Consider the following 17,389-nt stretch of genomic DNA (forward strand, 5'->3'; position numbering starts at 1 on the left):
GAGTGTTAAGTGCATCCTGTGAAGGGTGCAACTGAGATGATCAGTTTGATCTTCAGTAGGTGGTCTTACTACGGGTTTGATCTTCAGTAGGTGGTCTTACTACGGGTAGCCTGACTGGCATAGGAACTGGAGCCCTGGGCCTTCCTGCGGTGAACAATGACCCATTCGTGCAAAGGAAGCTGAGCACGTCTGGACTGAACCAGCCTACATTCCAGCAGAGTAAGATGAAACCTTGTAAGTGGTAGTGTTGTCTGTGCCTGTGAAGTGTGACTGTGGTCTGCAGTTAATCTGCATTTATTTCAAGGGAGGCTTAGATCTGTAGGTGGTAAATGTAAGAAATAAGACTCTTGTATGATGGCATTAGTCTGAAAAAGGTGCTTCTAAACTTCTATACTAAAAGCTTTCCGAGTGGCTGGGGGAGTGGGGGTGGCTTTTTTTTTTAAAAAAAAACTGTTAGTGTAAAAATGTGACGTTACAGATCTGCATGAACAGTGTTGGTGTCCTTTTTTGTTGTGCTGTGTTGTCAACAAAAGTGTCATCCTGCTCCTTATGGAGAATTGTATGCATCGGGTAAGAGGGTTTTTTGTTTTGTTTGTGACATGGTTAAGCAAAGCTACCTCGGTAAGGTCCTGTTGCAGCAAAGAATTTGACAGGTAAAGCAGCGAATTAGACTGCAACACTGGATGCAAATAAGACTTAACAAAAGTTGGTGGGAAGGTGGTTTTTGGAACAAGTAATTTGGTTCTTAACACTGAGCTATTTATACTTAACTTGTTTATGTCTCTGAAGTATGCTCACAATAAAATGTTGAAGCAATCACATCTTGCCTTTAGGAATCATAGCCATATGCTAAACCTTCCATGCTGCTGTTGGTACATATGTCTCCTTTCACAGCTCCTCTATAAAAGCAAAGTTCCTGATCTTGACAGATACACAGTGCAGGCGGCTGTGGTGACCATTGGTTAATATTTTTGGGCTTGAACACTCAGTATAAACTTGCTTGAAGCTCACTGGCTGGCCTGAAAGCTTGTGTGAAAGTTTGTCTGCATGTTAGTGTTGTGTATCATGCTTTATTTATTCCAGTCCGTTTTGCATTCATTTAGTTTAAGTGTCAGTTGAGGTTAGCTAGGGATGCAGTGGGTTCTAGGAATACAACAGCAGGAGTTAATTCTATCTTAGAATTAAGTTCTTTTACATAAGTACTATGTATGGAAAACAGATATTTTTCTTTTAAAATAACAATTCCTGTCTACTGGAAAGGATCAATACCCTGCTTTTCAGGAGAGCTAGCAGGTTCTGTGTAGATTGGTGGAAGAGCTGAAAAGGACTAGGTGCAAATCCTGACTGCCTAAAGTTGTTCTGAGCATGATACCTCTTCCCTTTAACAGCTGACTTATCTCAGGTGTGGCCAGAGGCTAATCAGCACTTTAGCAAAGAAATAGATGATGAGGCAAACAGCTACTTTCAGCGTATTTACAACCATCCACCACATCCGACCATGTCTGTAGATGAGGTGAGTTCTGTTCTGTAGCAGTTGCATCACCTGTCCAAAGACTTGCTATAAAGTTAGTAGCAATTATTCCTTCATGTTTTACTGGAAAATAACAAAGGGCTAGTGGTAGATGCTGGCAGCATTGGGTTTTTTGCATGGTTGAAATGGTGTACTTCTAAGACAGCGTGCTTTCACATTAAACTTGCTTTTGATCATTACATTCAACTTTTGACTTCTGTGGACTGAAGACTGAAGTCTTCATCTAAAGATGTCTAATTAACACTCCTAAAATGATGCTGAGTGGGAAGAGTTCAATGTGGAGTGGAAGCTTTTGCGTTCAAAATAAGTGCTAAAGTATGTTTTTCAACAGTCTATATAAATTATTCTTATAATGAATATATTTGCTTTTCAAGTATCTAAAAATTACTACAACATCCAAATATATAAAGGTATCCTAAGTTCTACCTTCTGAGCTTTGATAATTATTTTGGTTAGTCTCTATGAGAGTAATTATCACTCTGATGTTCTTGCTCTTTGAAGTACTTCAAATATAATTTAATAGATTTATGTGGTTATAAATTATGGAAGACACTGAACATTAATTTTCATTTTTCTAATTTTAAAGCAATGGAGTAGGCGGTCACAAAGTTTTATGTGAAGACAGTTACTTAAAGGGAAAAAAGCTAAAGTCTGAGGTAGAAGCTTATTGTGGTAATGTAGTGTCTTCTGGCTGAAAAGAGGTTTTCTTGAAGCAGTTATTTTGCAGTCTAGCTTGTGGGAGTGCAGTTTACCTTAGTTACAAGCACTGTTGAAACCTGAAGGTGTGGAAGGGCTGAAACAAAGCAAATCTGTTAGTAACAATTTCCAATTTCTTTGTAGGTCTTGGAAATGCTGCAGAGGTTTAAGGACTCCAACATTAAACGGGAACGAGAAGTGTTTAACTGTATGCTGAGGAACTTGTTTGAGGAATACCGTTTCTTTCCCCAGTACCCAGATAAAGAGCTGCACATAACAGCCTGCCTCTTCGGTGGGATAATAGAGAAAGGACTGGTTACTTATATGGCATTGGGCCTGGCCCTACGCTATGTTCTTGAAGCCTTACGAAAGCCTTTTGCATCCAAAATGTACTATTTTGGTATTGCTGCACTAGATAGATTTAAAAATAGGTGAGTGTGGGTTTTGGTAATACTTGTAGCAGTGCCTGTAATGTCTTGATAACCTTGAACCTGCTCTGATTATGCAGTACAAGATTGCTTATATGTGTTTGATATTTACAGGTCTCAATGTCAGGATTACTTTAAAGATATGATGAGCTGAAACAAAATATGCTAATGTGTTAGTTAAAGGGTGACTTAATTTAAATCAGAATGTTCAGTGCAGTACCTGCATAAACGTGGGACAAACTGGGATGCTGAAACTACTTGGTGGACTTTGTTTATAAAAACAATTTGGTGATGGGTTGTTAGATGAAGTTGTTAGCTTGTTAGAAATGGGGTGAATGTAGTTACAGGTGCTTTCTACTGAAGTGCTATTTATGTGATTCATTACTGAAAGACTGGCTAGGAACTAAGCTCTAGGACTTTGGTTGTACACAAATCTCAAGAATAGCAAAAAGTGTCTCAAGAAAAGCTTTCTCAAAGCTTGTAATAGATTGCAGGTAAAGGAAACTCTCAAGGCAGGCTGCTATAGTAGGCAGGATTATACACCTGTCAGAAAAGGCTTTGTTCTGGGGGAAGATAGTTGAACTTGAAAGGTGTTATAAAGCTTCTTGGAATTATTTAATGACTAGAAATGTGTGGACTCATAAGCAAGGAGCACATTATCTTCTGTCCTTATTCTCCTTTCAACATTCATCTGCCCTGCAGTATTTAATCTGTAATAAAAGCTGTTGCTTGCATCATTCATGGAAGACACTTAAGGCTGACATACTTGAGTCCTAGCCACCATCTTACTCTTCTTAAGAACCATTTTAAGTGGAACATAAAGATTTTACTGTCAATCAGTGGTAGCATCTAGCGTTTGTAAGTAGAACTATAACAATTGGTGTGTGTAGGTGAAGAAGCTTCTGTCTTGGGTGTTAGGGGCACTCTGGTTTGTTGTTTAAAATGCACTGAGCCAAACTACAAATTACTTACCCAATAATCTTACTGCAAATATGGAATATAAATGCAATCTTGTGCTCAGTCAGAAGTATAAGAGATGTAGGATGAGTTACTGCAAATAAACCTTTTATTTTGCTGTTAATTTCAAATGAGTTTTGCAACAAAAAGTACTTTGTGGAAAATGCTTTGTTTGTAGTACAACTGCTGTAAGGAGTCCAGAAGTAATTCTGTGATTCTGTATGGGAATGACATATCAGTGTTATTTGTATTTCTCTCTAATACTGTTTCTGATCTGGGCTTGTGGTTCTGACTAATGTGTATTTTGTTGGACAGATTGAAGGACTATCCCCAGTATTGTCAGCACTTGGCTTCTATTAGTCACTTTATACAGTTCCCACATCATTTACAGGAGGTGAGTGTTCACATTAGCACACTAGCTTTCTATGATTTTAAATTCTTTTGAGCAAATTCCTGTTTTCCTTTGGAAAAAGTCACCTGTCACAATTTTAGGCAGTGTACATCCACCAAATCAAATGCCTTTTAAAGGTTTTGCTGTGGGATAGAGTGGGCAGGTGAAGGTGGTTATCTGGTACCTCTTCTGTTTCCACAAATCTGTTTGGGTTCCTTATGTTGAAATAGCTGCCTGAATATAAGTGTTATCAGCCAGTGCACAAGGCTATGCACAAAGGTTTTGAAGTGCTTCAGTGGATTCATATTCCAGTCCCTTAAGGATTTGGAGTTTTCCTCTAAAATGGAGGGCATTCAGCTGGGTTAATACAGTTTCTTACTCAGACCTGCCTGCTAAAATAATCCAGAAAAAGGTGAGAGAAATTTTGCTTCTGAAGGTCTGGTCAGGATAATGGGAATACCCTGTAGTCCAAAGCAGTGTTGATTGCTTTCATTGGTAGAAGTGCAGAAAAGCTAATGGGAGTGGCAGAGCTTGAGAGCATCATGTAAATGATGAAAAATGTTCAGCTCTTAAGGTAGGTAGGCCACCTACCCAAAGCTGCAAAGTCCAGTAGCAGTCTCAGTTACACTAACAGGTTTCAGATTGTATCTGTTAAATGACAGCATGTTGTCTAATGTTACCAGTTTCTGGGTAAATGTATTACAGCAGGGAAGAAACCCATTTTCTACTGTGCAGCTAGTTTAGAAGATGTAAAATTTTGAAGTTGGCAGTTTCAGAACTATGGTTTTGCTTATTAATTCTGAACTTCAGACTTCACCGTTTCTGTGTGGCTGTAGGAGTCCTTGGGCAAGACTTCTTACCTGCATTGTAGCCAGTTACTTGATACGCAGTTCTCGGGCTCTTTCCCCTCTTCTGCTCTGCTATCCCAGGCCTGCAGGGATGGGGGGTTTTGGGTAGCTCTCTGTAAAATTTTAAGGATGTCATGTCTCTTGATGCTTGGCATAAACCTATTGAGGTCAGAGGTAGAGCCTGAGGCTCCTCTCCAGTAAGAAAGTAAGTAGTGACAAGATGTGCTTTATAAGGGTACGCAATTGTGGTTTGCAGATTCCCTTAACAGCATTAGTGTCAGGTATTTTTCAAGTTTGTTGGCAAACCTGTATACTGCTCATGCTAAAATTCAACCTGTAGTTCTGTTGTTGCGTGTAAACTTATGTATGTGCTTGTTCACCCTGTTCTAGTACATAGAATATGGACAGCAATCCAGAGATCCTCCTGTGAAGATGCAGGGTTCAATCACCACCCCTGGAAGTATTGCACTTGCCCAGGCTCAAGCCCAGGCCCAGGTTCCAGCAAAAGCTCCTCTTGCTGGCCAAGTCAGCACTATAGTAACCACCTCAACCACCACCACTGTTGCAAAAACCATTACAATCACCCGACCAACTGGAGTCAGCTTCAAGAAAGATGTGCCAGTAAGCGTTCTGTCACTGTCGTGCTCTTACTGGAGAAGCAAAGGAGTTGCTTCTCTAGATTGAGTCATTGGTCTGGACTGAGTGTGTATAGACAAAATTCGATTTCATTTCTATACTACAGGTTTTCAGACTGTGATCTGTATTTTGTGTAAAGTATAGAACCTTCTAAAATATGACCAGCACTTTCGTAGAGGGAGTATAAACTATAGAATTACTATGCCGTCAAGCAGAAATATGTTTATTAAGGCTTTAATTACTAGGACAATTACGGAACTGTCATTTCTATTAATGACTTGCAATAGGACTCTTGGGGCTTGAACACTTACTGCACACTAAATGACATTTGTCCTAGCAGTTCTAACTGCATTAAGTTGTTTAAATCTTTTGTCACTTGGGTAAACAGATCTCTGAACTGCTAGTCAGAGTTATTACAGGGTTGGCAGATTGATGGTATTGGCTACTTCACAGAAAGTGTTGGGCCACACTTGATCCCATGTGTATGCTGAGGATGTGTAGAGCTGTTACTGTGTGATAACTGATGTACCGTAAAGTCAAGCCTGTCTTGCTTCCTGGTACTGTTTCTGTATGGTTCTCTTAAAAGCAGCTCTTCAAACTAAAGGAGGTAAAAGCCAAAGGTAGCTGAAAGTGCTGTGAAGTGGGGCACAGTTCAGTGTGCTTGATTGCCATGCAGATGACATAATTGAGGTGGTTATATTTTTCCTGCTTTAAGCTCAAGTCATAATTGATGTTTAAATCTGTATCCCCTTTCCCCTTAATTGCAACATACCAGGTGCTAAAACCATTGGGTTCAGACCTGCAGCTGTAGGGACATGGATCACATCCTGTTGACTTGCAGTTGGTGTGCTCTCACAGTAACAAACCTCTGGGATTTCTCCTTCCCAGATCAGCACTGAAGTGCTCCTGGAGGCTCACTGCTGGATGCAGTACTGCTCATAATTGTATGGTGATTTTTCTCCAGGCTAAGAGTGTATGCATATGCGGGCTGTTAGGCTAATGTGTGCCATTGCAGTGGCAGCTATTATATATGAATGTAAGCTGGAGTGGTTTTTGTACAGCAGCATTCCTCTGCTGAGTATTGATCACAGTTTGTGGAATGAAAAAAAGCCCAACCACTTGGCTCCATTAGAGTGCTGCTGAAAATGAATCTGAGACAGTAGATGTCAGCTGATAAAGCTCAGTTCTTTTTTTGCTTGACAGAACAGAGCAAAAGTTTCTTCTTACGTTCCCTCTGGATACTATCTATTCTTAACTACTTGTTCTTCTTCCAGCCTTCCATTAATACTACCAACATTGATACGCTGTTAGTAGCAACAGATCAAACTGAGAGAATTGTGGAACCTCCAGAAAATGTCCAGGAAAAAATTGCTTTCATCTTCAATAATCTGTCCCAGTCAAATATGACACAGAAGGCAAGTATGGAAGAACAGCAGTGAGATAAATTTTTTACTTCCGGAAATCCATTCTAAAGTGGTGGGTGATGATGTTTCTACAAAAATTCCAACTTGCAAAAAATTAGGAGGGTGCACACTGTAAAGAAGTAGTAGCTTTCAACACTTTCTGCCTCAACCTGTTTGGAGATACAATTTTTCAGGGAAAGAAGAGGTGGATAAAATATACTTGGTTTTAATCTTGCTTTCTCCTGCAACTTTCCTTGCTTCTGTATAGCCAGATCCTTTGTACTGAAGTATGTCCATAACACTTTGCTTTCAGGAAAGCACTTCTAGCAGATGCCTAGCATAATTGCTGGACAGTCCTTTCTGATGTGTTTTTTCATTTGAAAGAACTGGAAAATATTACTGCAAGTTTCTGAAAAAAATTAATGCACGTTTGAACATTCACATCACAAATGGGCTGGGTATCATTTAATAGTGCAAGGTTATGCTGAAGGACTTCTATATTTCAAGCTGAAATTCAGGGAGTTTTTTCTGAACTAGTGGAAATTGGCAGTACTGCTGCCACCTGTGCTATCTGCCTTGTGGACAGATGGCGTTCATGTAAGATACTGATACTTATTTTGCACTCAGCTGGTAAAAAGCTGAGAAGTAGGGGAAAGGTAAACTCTTATGCCTTGCTGATTTTTTTGTTATGATTAAGTCCTTACTGGTTGACAAGATACTTGGATAAAGAGACACTGATTTCAGAGGATTTCTTTTTTAAACAAAAAAAAACCCTATGTTAGTGTTAAAAGCGATTAACTGACCATGACTGGCTGTCAGAGCTGACCTCAGAAATTCTTGGTCATCTTCTCATGTCTTCTGTGCATACTTTTTTCTTTGGTTGGAGATAGGTTGAAGAATTGAAGGAAACGGTGAAAGAAGAGTTCATGCCTTGGGTGTCACAGTATCTTGTGATGAAGAGAGTCAGTATTGAGCCTAATTTCCACAGCTTATATTCAAACTTCCTTGACACACTTAAGAATCCGGAGTTTAATAAAATGGTTTTGAATGAAACCTACAGAAATATCAAGGTGAGTAGTGCAAGTTTTCTAATACTTAGGTAGCTTTAAAGATTCAGGAGTGTGCTGTTCTCATGCTGTTTGCTTACTGTATTGCTGATCTTCAAATACAGAATATCATTCAAAAATCTACTTGCTAGAATACAACTAAGCTAACAGGTTACCTTCATGAATACTAGGGTTTTTCAACTTTCAGTTAGGAGTGTGCCAAAGACTTAATTCAGATTGTGTAATGAGAGGGCAAATCTGCATTTGAATTCATATATGTAGGTGGACTCTTAAATCTGTGTGAAGCTTGCAAATTATAACCTAGGGGGAAATTGCTTATGGTCTAGTTCTTTTTGTGCAGGGAAAATATGTAGATAAGAAGACCACACTCTGCTGTTTTGTTGTTCAAAGAAGAATGAAGAGAAGGGGATGGTTTAGAAAGTGGGTGTGTAACAACCAAAATTTACTAGAGGTCTAAGGAAATGTGAAGGGGAGGAGGAGGAGGGAGAAGTGGTAGCCCAGAAGAGATGAGTAGATGAAACAGGTTTGTCAAGCACTATTTTTAAACCTATTGGTGGAATTTCCTGACCACCATGGGTTACGCTATAGTGCAAAAGAATCTCCTGGCTCTTTATAGCACAGCTGACCTTGCTCTGTTCAGCTGATGCTACTCTGAAACAGGGAACAGAACTCACAGCAGAATACTTGGACACAATTTAAGTCTTGAAATGAGAGTTGAGTGTTTCCCAAGAAGTGCAAACTGTTGCCTTCAGGTCTGTGATGAAGCATTAAGAGGAATATTACCTTTGCAAGTTATACTTCACTAAGTGAGTAGTCATAACAGTTTTGACAGAATAAGTGGTAAGGTCTGGGAAAGTTTAATCCTCTTTTTCTTTTTAATAGTCTTGAGAGAAAGGCGTTTTGAAATTGTTACAGGTCGCTGCCTTCTAGTGAAGGCTGCTCTTGAGACTATCTAATGTGACTGAAGCTCAGAACTTAATGTTCTAAAACTTACAGTCTTCATTCAGATCAGTTGTTGGATTTGGTTTTCAGTCTCATTATCTTCTAGCTGTTGCTTGAGTTGCTTTTCTTGTTTTTTTTCATTAGGTACTACTGACATCAGATAAAGCTGCAGCCAACTTCTCAGACCGTTCCTTGTTAAAGAACCTTGGCCACTGGCTGGGAATGATTACGCTGGCTAAAAATAAGCCTATCTTGCACACGGTGAGCTTCTGTCCTCACAGATTTGTTGAGCATGAATTGGTATGCTGTTATGAGGTAGCATAGGATGTTTGGGAAATTTTATCCCTTACTGGTGCCTCTTTGTGTGCGAAGTACAAAGTATGATTCCACAGTTGGTCATTAATTTAAGGCTTCTAAATATTTTTTTATGAGAAGAGTTAGTAATTCTTGCCAAAATAAACGTCTCTTGTGAAATTGTATATCTGTAAATATTTGTTCAGAAAGTAACTGCTGCTTAGCAGTCAGTAAAATTCAAGGACTCTCTTGGCTTAACCTGGCCTTTATGTCCAATAAGGAAATAGTGTGTAAGTAGAATTTTTGTAGTGTGCTTGCTGTTTTCTCCATCCTCTTCCCCTTTTCAATTGTTGATGGTATTTTTCAGGATTTGGATGTGAAATCGCTACTACTGGAAGCATACGTTAAGGGACAGCAGGAATTGCTTTATGTAGTTCCATTTGTTGCCAAAGTCTTAGAATCCAGTGTCAGGAGTGTGGTAAGTGACTTGAACAATAACTTCTGTCAGCAAAAAGTGGCAAAATCAGTATTGCAGAAAGTAATTAGCTTTTTTCACAAATTGAAAATTGAATTAATTTCATGGAGGGAATGAAAAGGGGTGTAAGGACTTAAAAGTGAGGGAGTGAGGTTTTGGGAAAAGTACATGGCCCATGCATTTTTGCAGTCTAAATAGGTGGTGTCAGCTGAACTGTGCTGTGGTATCCCCGATCAGAACTCTGTTGAGAAAAGGAAAGGGTGCTACTGAAGATGTGCTAGGATATATTCTTCACTATTTCTTTTAAATTCCTCCTACTCCTCTTTGATCAGCTCTTGTCAGTTCCTCTTGACAGAACTGATCTCTTGAAAGGACCAGGTCATTGTGTTTCCAGTTCAATGGTCAGCTAGCTTCCTAATCCATTTCCAGTCAAACAATAGTCATTTTAACCCTAATTGCAGCTGTACAAACTTTTCCACAGCTGTATGCACACATAGCTGTTCATCTTTCAAAATTTTCCAGTCATAAGTTATCTAGATGGTTCAAGAAGTCTATATAATACTGCTTTCCTCTTTCTCTTGTAGGTCTTCAGGCCTCCAAACCCATGGACAATGGCCATTATGAATGTTTTAGCTGAGCTACATCAAGAACACGATCTAAAAGTAAACTTCTATTTTTCTTTTCTATACCTACTGAATATGAGATTTTCCTGACATACCAGTCAAGAAGGATGTTGCGAAAGACCAAATTTCACTACTTATGGGGAGAATTGGGCATTGCTTAATTTGATAGAACTTGGATGGAACTTTTCTTGTGTGAGGTCAGCATGCAAGATACTTGTCTAATCCTTAGTCACTATTAAAGTCTCTAAAAGGCATGGGGTTAAGAATGGGAAGCTTGGGAATCCAGTGGCCCAGTAAATGTTTCGGGAATTTTCCTTGTCACATAACCTAAACTAGAATTGTTGTGCAGCTGAATCTGAAGTTTGAGATTGAGGTGCTCTGCAAGAATCTTGCACTAGACATCAATGAGCTGAAACCTGGAAGTCTCCTGAAAGATAAGGATCGTCTGAAAAATCTGGATGAACAGCTGTCTGCTCCAAAGAAGGATGTGAAGCAGTCAGAAGAGCTGCCACCCATCACAACAACTAGTAAGTCCATTTCATATAAAATCCAGACCCACACTACAGAAGTTCAAGTAAGATGGGTTATGCTATTGCAAAGAAGAATGTGAAGCTACATACACTGTTGTTAACATTGCTGAATGCTTGGGAGCACTTGAATAATTTTGTAGTAGAAGTAGGTGTACCGAGTTTGGAGATGGGACAGGAATGGAAGCCATCCAGAGAGCTAAATCTACATATGCTGTGTGTAGCTGCTACTTAAAAGGGAGTGAAGCAGGATGATCTATTAACAAGACATCAGGGGCTAAACTGTGTCATAACACACATCTCTGAGGCTGGTTTGGTACTAATCATTGGGAAAAGAGAATAAAAATGGCTTGATAAGCCTAGGAGGCTTCATGATCAGACTGCAAAACCTTTGTTTCTTGGTCACTTGCTGGTTTAAGTGACAGTTATATGCTTCCAGTGTAAGTATTTGCTTTTCAGTAATGGTTCAATACAAACACTCTTGTATTCCACAGCTGCTTCTACAACTCCAGCTACCAGCACCACTTGTACAGCCACGGTTCCTCCACAGCCCCAGTACAGTTATCACGACATCAATGTCTATTCTTTAGGAGGGTTGGCTCCACATATTACCTTAAATCCAACGGTAAGTTTTAGACCTGGTTTGGTTTGCTAAAAGAATTCTTGCCACCAGTGTTGGCACAGATCTCAGCTGGTGGGAGCAGCATTTTATAAGTTGAAGTTACTGAAGAGCCACTTCTCAAAAGCAATGGGGAGAGTGAATGCTAACAAGTAATCAAATGGAGGACTTCAGGGGTCATTAGTCATTGCATTAGGAATGTTAGATGGTCAAGTGATCTTCACTGTGACATGAGTAACCAATTAATTTCTGGCAATAAGTGTCAGTTGGGATAGTTGCTATTGGGACTTAAGTTTATAAGGAGCTTCTGTACTCCAGTCAGCAGCTTAGCTCCTAAGTTAGTCTGTCCATTGTGTTCAGCTGAGACTTTGGAAGAAAAATGGTCGTGTCTCAGTTTCAGAATTACCAAACGTTGTGATGGCTGCACATGGAATGCAGGAGTACTGCGCTGTAGTCGAGCTGTAACAGTAAGCTTAATTGTTCAGAAAGTGTAAATGTCTAGGGTAGATGGGATTCTAGTTTACTTTATTCTCACTTAACTTTCCCTACTCCTCCTCCAGATTCCACTGTTTCAAGCCCACCCGCAGTTGAAGCAGTGTGTGCGGCAGGCGATCGAGCGAGCAGTGCAAGAGCTTGTCCATCCGGTGGTCGATCGATCCATAAAGATTGCCATGACTACTTGTGAGCAGATAGTCAGGAAGGATTTTGCACTGGATTCAGAGGAGTCACGAATGCGTGTGGCTGCACACCATATGATGCGGAACCTGACTGCTGGGATGGCCATGATTACCTGCAGGGAACCTTTGCTGATGAGCATAGCTACCAACTTGAAAAATAGTTTTGCTACTGCGCTGAGGGTAAGAGTCGCATCATCTGAAGCTTATTTCTAGCTTCTAGGACTGTAGACATCCAGCATTAGCAAATAAGTGCTCCACACTGTTGACTTGTTGATTAATTACATAGCTTAACTAGCATGAAGGTTAGTTTAGTGGACAAAAGTCTCATGAGTCTTGCAGAATTACAGTGAAAAAACTGTGCTGAGATTACAGCTTTATGTCAAATACTTAAGCTTGTAAGGTGGATCTTACTATGTTGCACACAAACTTGTTGACTACCTTTTTTATTTTGCCCTGACATTATCTCCAGTTTGATCACATCATGAAAGCCTTTGAGTGCTTATCTTTCTGTGGGTTTTGAGGTAGGAAAGCTAGAGTGGGGAGGAATGAATTGATTCTGGGTCTTTGTGGTGATGTCTTGGATTGGTTCAGCATGCATGCTTCAGGCAGATTTTATTTTACTTGCTAGCAGTTACATAGTTGAGACTACTGTTCAGTTTCTGAATTCATTGAGTTTTCTAGAGGCTGTTTTCAGCTCTCTGGTGGGTTGACCTTGGCTGGACACCAGGTGCCTACCAAACTGCTCTATCACAACCATCCTCAGCAGAACAGGGGAGAGAAAATAAGATGGAAAAAAAATCCAACTTGTGGGTCAAGAAAAAGACAATTTCATTAAAAGGTAGCAAAAGTCACACACACAACCCAAAAAAACTACTTCCCATCGGCAGGTGATATTCGACCACTTACTGAAGCCCTGCTTCTCAGGATGTGTAGCAGTTGCTCCAGAAGACAAATGTCATAAATAACAAATGCCTCCCCTTCCTCCTCCTTTCTCCTAGCTTTTATATCAGAGCAGATGTCGTATGGTATGGAATATGCCATTGGACACTTTGGGCCAGCCATCCTGGTTATGTCCCTGTCCTGTCAGTCTGTGTGTCATCATCCCCAAGATTTTGCCCGCCCACAGCCCTACTGGTGCTGGTGGGGAGGCTGGAGACACAGCCTTGATGCTGTGCCAGCGCTGCTCAGCAGCAGCCACAGCACTGGTGTGTTACCACCACCTTTCTAGCTACTGATACAAGCACAGCAGCACGAGGGCTGCTACAGGGCTCAGCCAGGTGGAATACAGTCTCTTAGCGAACAAAGTTTCAGCTAAAGTGGTAGCTTTCCCTTCTTGATTAAGTAGAGCAATTCACAAACTGCTGGGCAGAACAGCGGCTGCTACCCAGACTACTTCCTGTGCTTACCGTCAATGTTGGCAACTGACACAAGGCTGTCCTTTCAGGAATTAAAAAAAAAAATTAAGGAGTGCCTACCTGTTGCCTGTTGTCATTTCCCATCGGTGGCGAGCAATAGTGCAAAGGCCCTTTTGCATTGGGGTTTCTCTTGCATGGTAGCTGGCTCAAGGGCAGGATTTAATGGTCCAAAGGGAGCACAAAATGTGAGCAAGAACTGCATCTGCATGTATGGGATGGGTAGGACCATGGTGTAACTCCCAGGCCTCAGCTGCTGTTGACCCTTCGTATACAGAACTTAAAGTAACTTGATTGCAGAGATGAAGAGCAGGAAAAGCATACAAATACATCTTGTTCTGTCAGTCTTAAACACAAGGATGGGAGTGAACAGTTGTAGTGCTGCTTTGTGAATGTGTGAGCTGAGCCAGTGACCACTCTTGGCTGTGCTAATTATGATTCAGAGTTTGGATGTCAAGCTAATAACTGTAAGAGAAAGCATCGTTATCCTCTGTTTAATAAAAGGGGCACAGGTGCCCCTTTGGTATACAGTCTTGCTGTGGTTCATCAGATAATTACTATGGTTCATGTAGGGAGGTAGTGGGAGAAATGCAGGTTACCTTTTGGGTGGTACGAGAAGGTAGAGATGTGACACCTGAGTTGTGGAGGCAGGGTGAACACAGACTGGTGTTCCAGCTGTGCCTATCGACCAAGGTATGATGTACCACTGAAGAACGTGCCTAAGCAACAGTTATTCCAGTTTTGTGGAAGACTTAGTGCTGTGTATTGCGGTGTTTGCAAAATGTCGTAAATGCTCTGAAAATCTAACACAGTAGTAGTTTTTCTTGTATTCCTGAAGATGTACAGCATTGATACAGGATCAGTTGTAATTGAAGGAAGTTTTCTTGAGGGGTAGTTGTAGAAACAATGAGTTGCAGAATGCTGTACGAGACATCTAAAAACTTGACGTCTGGCTTACTGTATGAAGTGGGGTAACTATTTTATTTGAGAGAAGTAGTGTAGTACTCAGGAATTAATGAAAGAGGGGTAGATTGGAATGTTTGCCTTCATATGTGTATTCCATTTCCAGTGGGAGTTGCTGCTTTGCACCCTGGAAAGTCTGTCTGTTCAGGGTACTCATAAAGCAGAAAACTTGAACCAGAAAGGGAACCTGCTGAAAAAGGCCTAGGACTACTGTTTTGCATAATTATTGATGCACCTTTAATTACAACCTAGGAAGTGGAGAAACTTTTACACTGTGATGAGAGGCTTGCTTTTCCTGCATTAGCATCTGTTGTATGTGCATCGGTCTAAAGCAGGGCTTTATTTCTATGCCTGGAGATAGGTTGGTGGAGAAGATGGAGAATCTCCAGCTGTTTTGTTCCTTGTTGAGAGTCTTCACTGTCATCTTGCCTACATGTTTTATTCAAAGCTATGCAAAATTAAATTTATTGTTGTATGTTCCATGCAAAGAGAGCACATTACTAAGAGCATTCTTTTTTTATTGCTGATGTTCTGTAGAGGCAGTGGTGCTGATTTTAAGGCCGGTGATATACTGGGAAAACGTACAGCCTTCACTGTTTGTTGTGGTTTTCAATAGGCAGCCTCCCCACAACAGAGGGACATGATGGAACAGGCAGCTGCCCAGTTAGCACAGGATAACTGTGAGCTAGCATGCTGCTTTATCCAGAAGACTGCTGTGGAAAAGGCAGGCCCCGAGATGGATAAGAGGCTGGCAACTGTAAGTATGGGACTGCTGTGTTTTAAATGTATTATAAGTGCTCATATACATCCAGACTCAGTCTAAAATTCAGTGTGGGTTTTGGGTGTTTTCCCCAGGAATTTGAGCTCAGAAAACATGCTAGACAAGAAGGTCGTCGGTACTGTGATCCTGTTGTGTTAACTTACCAGGCTGAGCGGATGCCGGAACAGATCAGGTTAAAGGTGAGGATATTAACTGAGCTTCGTTCTGATGCTGCTCTTCGCCACCTTCTGCTAAGTGGATGGCGCAGCTTCAGCTGAGCAATCCCCTATATTGTTAGTTTTGTCTAACAGTGCAACTGCTGTTAGCTTGATTAGTCATGAAATGCATGAATATGGTTTTCCAAAATGGGTGTTGATATAGTTTTCTGCAATTGCTTGAGGACATTAGAAGTCCTCTCCCTTGTTCTGTGCTGTTCCTTTCACTGAAAGGCGACTGGTCTGTTTTGTTGTCTTGTCTCCTTTATATTTTCTTTTCTTAAAGGATATACCATGTGCTCTCAGAGTACTTCTCTTGTGCATCAGACATGCATGAAGCCATTATTCAGTTATTCCTGTTTCTGGGAATGTGCGTTGCAGTTGTAGAGCAAAAGCCACCTATTAGGAAGTGTGGCAGGAGGGAGAACCTCAGTGCACATCAGCTGATTCAAACTTCTTGATGTCTAGGCCTCTGTTTCAAAGAATGTGACTGAGCAAGTTACCTGTTACATAAACTGCCCTCATTTCTGACTGCCACAGTGCTTAACGAACTTAATGTTCTTTTCCTTGCAAAGGTTGGAGGTGTGGACCCAAAACAGCTGGCTGTTTATGAAGAGTTTGCACGCAATGTCCCTGGCTTCTTGCCTACCAATGACTTAACTCAGCCTACAGGATTCTTGGCTCAGCCTATGAAGGTAGAGATTTCTGAATTAATCTGCTTGAGAGTACTATAGCACTTTTGGTGAATGTGGCGGAACTCTCATCCTTTGCTAGAAAACTAGTAAGAATCAAACATTTGTATTGCTTGGGAATAGTGATTGAAAGTTGTGTTCATTTCAATGTCAAACTAATGGCAACACCGCTTATATCGAGTCCTTGGGGATTTGTAACCCAAACTGGGATGAGATCTGCAAGTTATAATTCCTATGTGTAGCTCTAGCAGCACCGAAACATTTTATTCAAATCTCAGATTACTTCTGCAGGAAGATTGTGGATGGCAAGCATGGATTTTGAGTCAATGAACAGGTTTTTGTATGCATACTTGGTCTTAAGGACTGCAGGAATTGCTTGCTGGTTATTTCCATAGCTTAATCGGCTCATATTTGTGTATTTAAAATGCCAGCTTAAATAACCACAGTACTGTAGAAGTTTAAATTCCAGATGCTATGATTTCTGAAGCAGAAGAGCCAATTAGTATTGGAGTTTCACAAATGTAATCCTTGCAAAAATCGTTCATTCCCACTTTCTCTTAAGCAGCAAGCTTGGGCTACAGATGATGTAGCACAAATCTATGACAAATGTATGACAGAACTGGAGCAGCACCTGCAGTCCATTCCACACACCCTGGCCATGAATCCTCAAGCTCAAGCGTTGCGCAGCCTCTTGGAGGCAGTGGTGGTGGCTCGTAACTCCCGTGATGCTATTGCTGCACTTGGACTACTGCAGAAGGTGAGTGTTAACAACTCTTCTCCTGTAACAACTTGCCTAGAGTTTATTTCTCATCTGGTTCGTGGATTGTCTTGCTGGTGACTGTGTATCTTCATGCATCCTGTGGAACTTGCTCGGTGAACAATACTGTACAACTGCTATCTTTGGAAATTCGGTAAATAAAATTAGAGGGCTGTGTTGTTCACTTGGTTTATCGTACTCCTGGTGGCCGCACTGCTGTGGAAGAAAGCAGGTAGAGAATCCTAGGGCTTAGGGGAGTTTTGTTCAGATGTGGCAAGTAGAGAGCTGTTGCACTCCAGAATGGTCTTTGATTTCAGGATGACTTGTAGGCTAAGACAATGTTTGAACTGCCCTTGTAGGTAGATAGTATTGAGCGTAGTCCTGGATTTAGTGGCACACCTGGGGATTATATTTTGCAGTAACTGATAAATTAGTATGCATGGTGGGTTGACCCTGGCCAATAGCCAAGCATCCAT

General features: G+C 40.8%; 1 protein-coding gene and 1 non-coding gene across 13 annotated transcripts in view; both read left to right on the forward strand.

Annotated features, from left to right (window-relative positions):
- CNOT1 (CCR4-NOT transcription complex subunit 1) overlaps positions 1-17,389 on the forward strand; it is a 61,517-nt gene that overhangs the window by 31,157 nt on the left and 12,971 nt on the right. For 3 of the 12 annotated variants that reach the window (XM_055818754.1, XM_055818761.1, XM_055818755.1), the window contains exons 19-35: positions 88-234; positions 1,389-1,513; positions 2,372-2,658; positions 3,928-4,006; positions 5,242-5,472; positions 6,762-6,902; positions 7,781-7,960; positions 9,044-9,160; positions 9,561-9,671; positions 10,253-10,330; positions 10,641-10,818; positions 11,313-11,443; positions 11,998-12,294; positions 15,106-15,246; positions 15,345-15,449; positions 16,040-16,159; positions 16,719-16,913. In XM_055818754.1, coding sequence (XP_055674729.1) covers positions 88-234; positions 1,389-1,513; positions 2,372-2,658; positions 3,928-4,006; positions 5,242-5,472; positions 6,762-6,902; positions 7,781-7,960; positions 9,044-9,160; positions 9,561-9,671; positions 10,253-10,330; positions 10,641-10,818; positions 11,313-11,443; positions 11,998-12,294; positions 15,106-15,246; positions 15,345-15,449; positions 16,040-16,159; positions 16,719-16,913 — 2,663 coding nt within the window. The remainder of the gene's footprint in view (positions 1-87; positions 235-1,388; positions 1,514-2,371; positions 2,659-3,927; positions 4,007-5,241; positions 5,473-6,761; positions 6,903-7,780; positions 7,961-9,043; positions 9,161-9,560; positions 9,672-10,252; positions 10,331-10,640; positions 10,819-11,312; positions 11,444-11,997; positions 12,295-15,105; positions 15,247-15,344; positions 15,450-16,039; positions 16,160-16,718; positions 16,914-17,389) is intronic. The other 9 variants (XM_055818756.1, XM_055818762.1, XM_055818760.1 and 6 more) reach the window with 7 other exon arrangements.
- Positions 8,489-8,626, forward strand: LOC114011322 (small nucleolar RNA SNORA46). The gene has a single exon (XR_003553178.1). It is a non-coding gene; the product is annotated as a small nucleolar RNA SNORA46 (small nucleolar RNA).

The sequence above is a fragment of the Falco peregrinus genome, chromosome 14, assembly GCF_023634155.1.
Source record: "Falco peregrinus isolate bFalPer1 chromosome 14, bFalPer1.pri, whole genome shotgun sequence".
NCBI classification, from domain to species: Eukaryota; Metazoa; Chordata; class Aves; order Falconiformes; family Falconidae; genus Falco; species Falco peregrinus.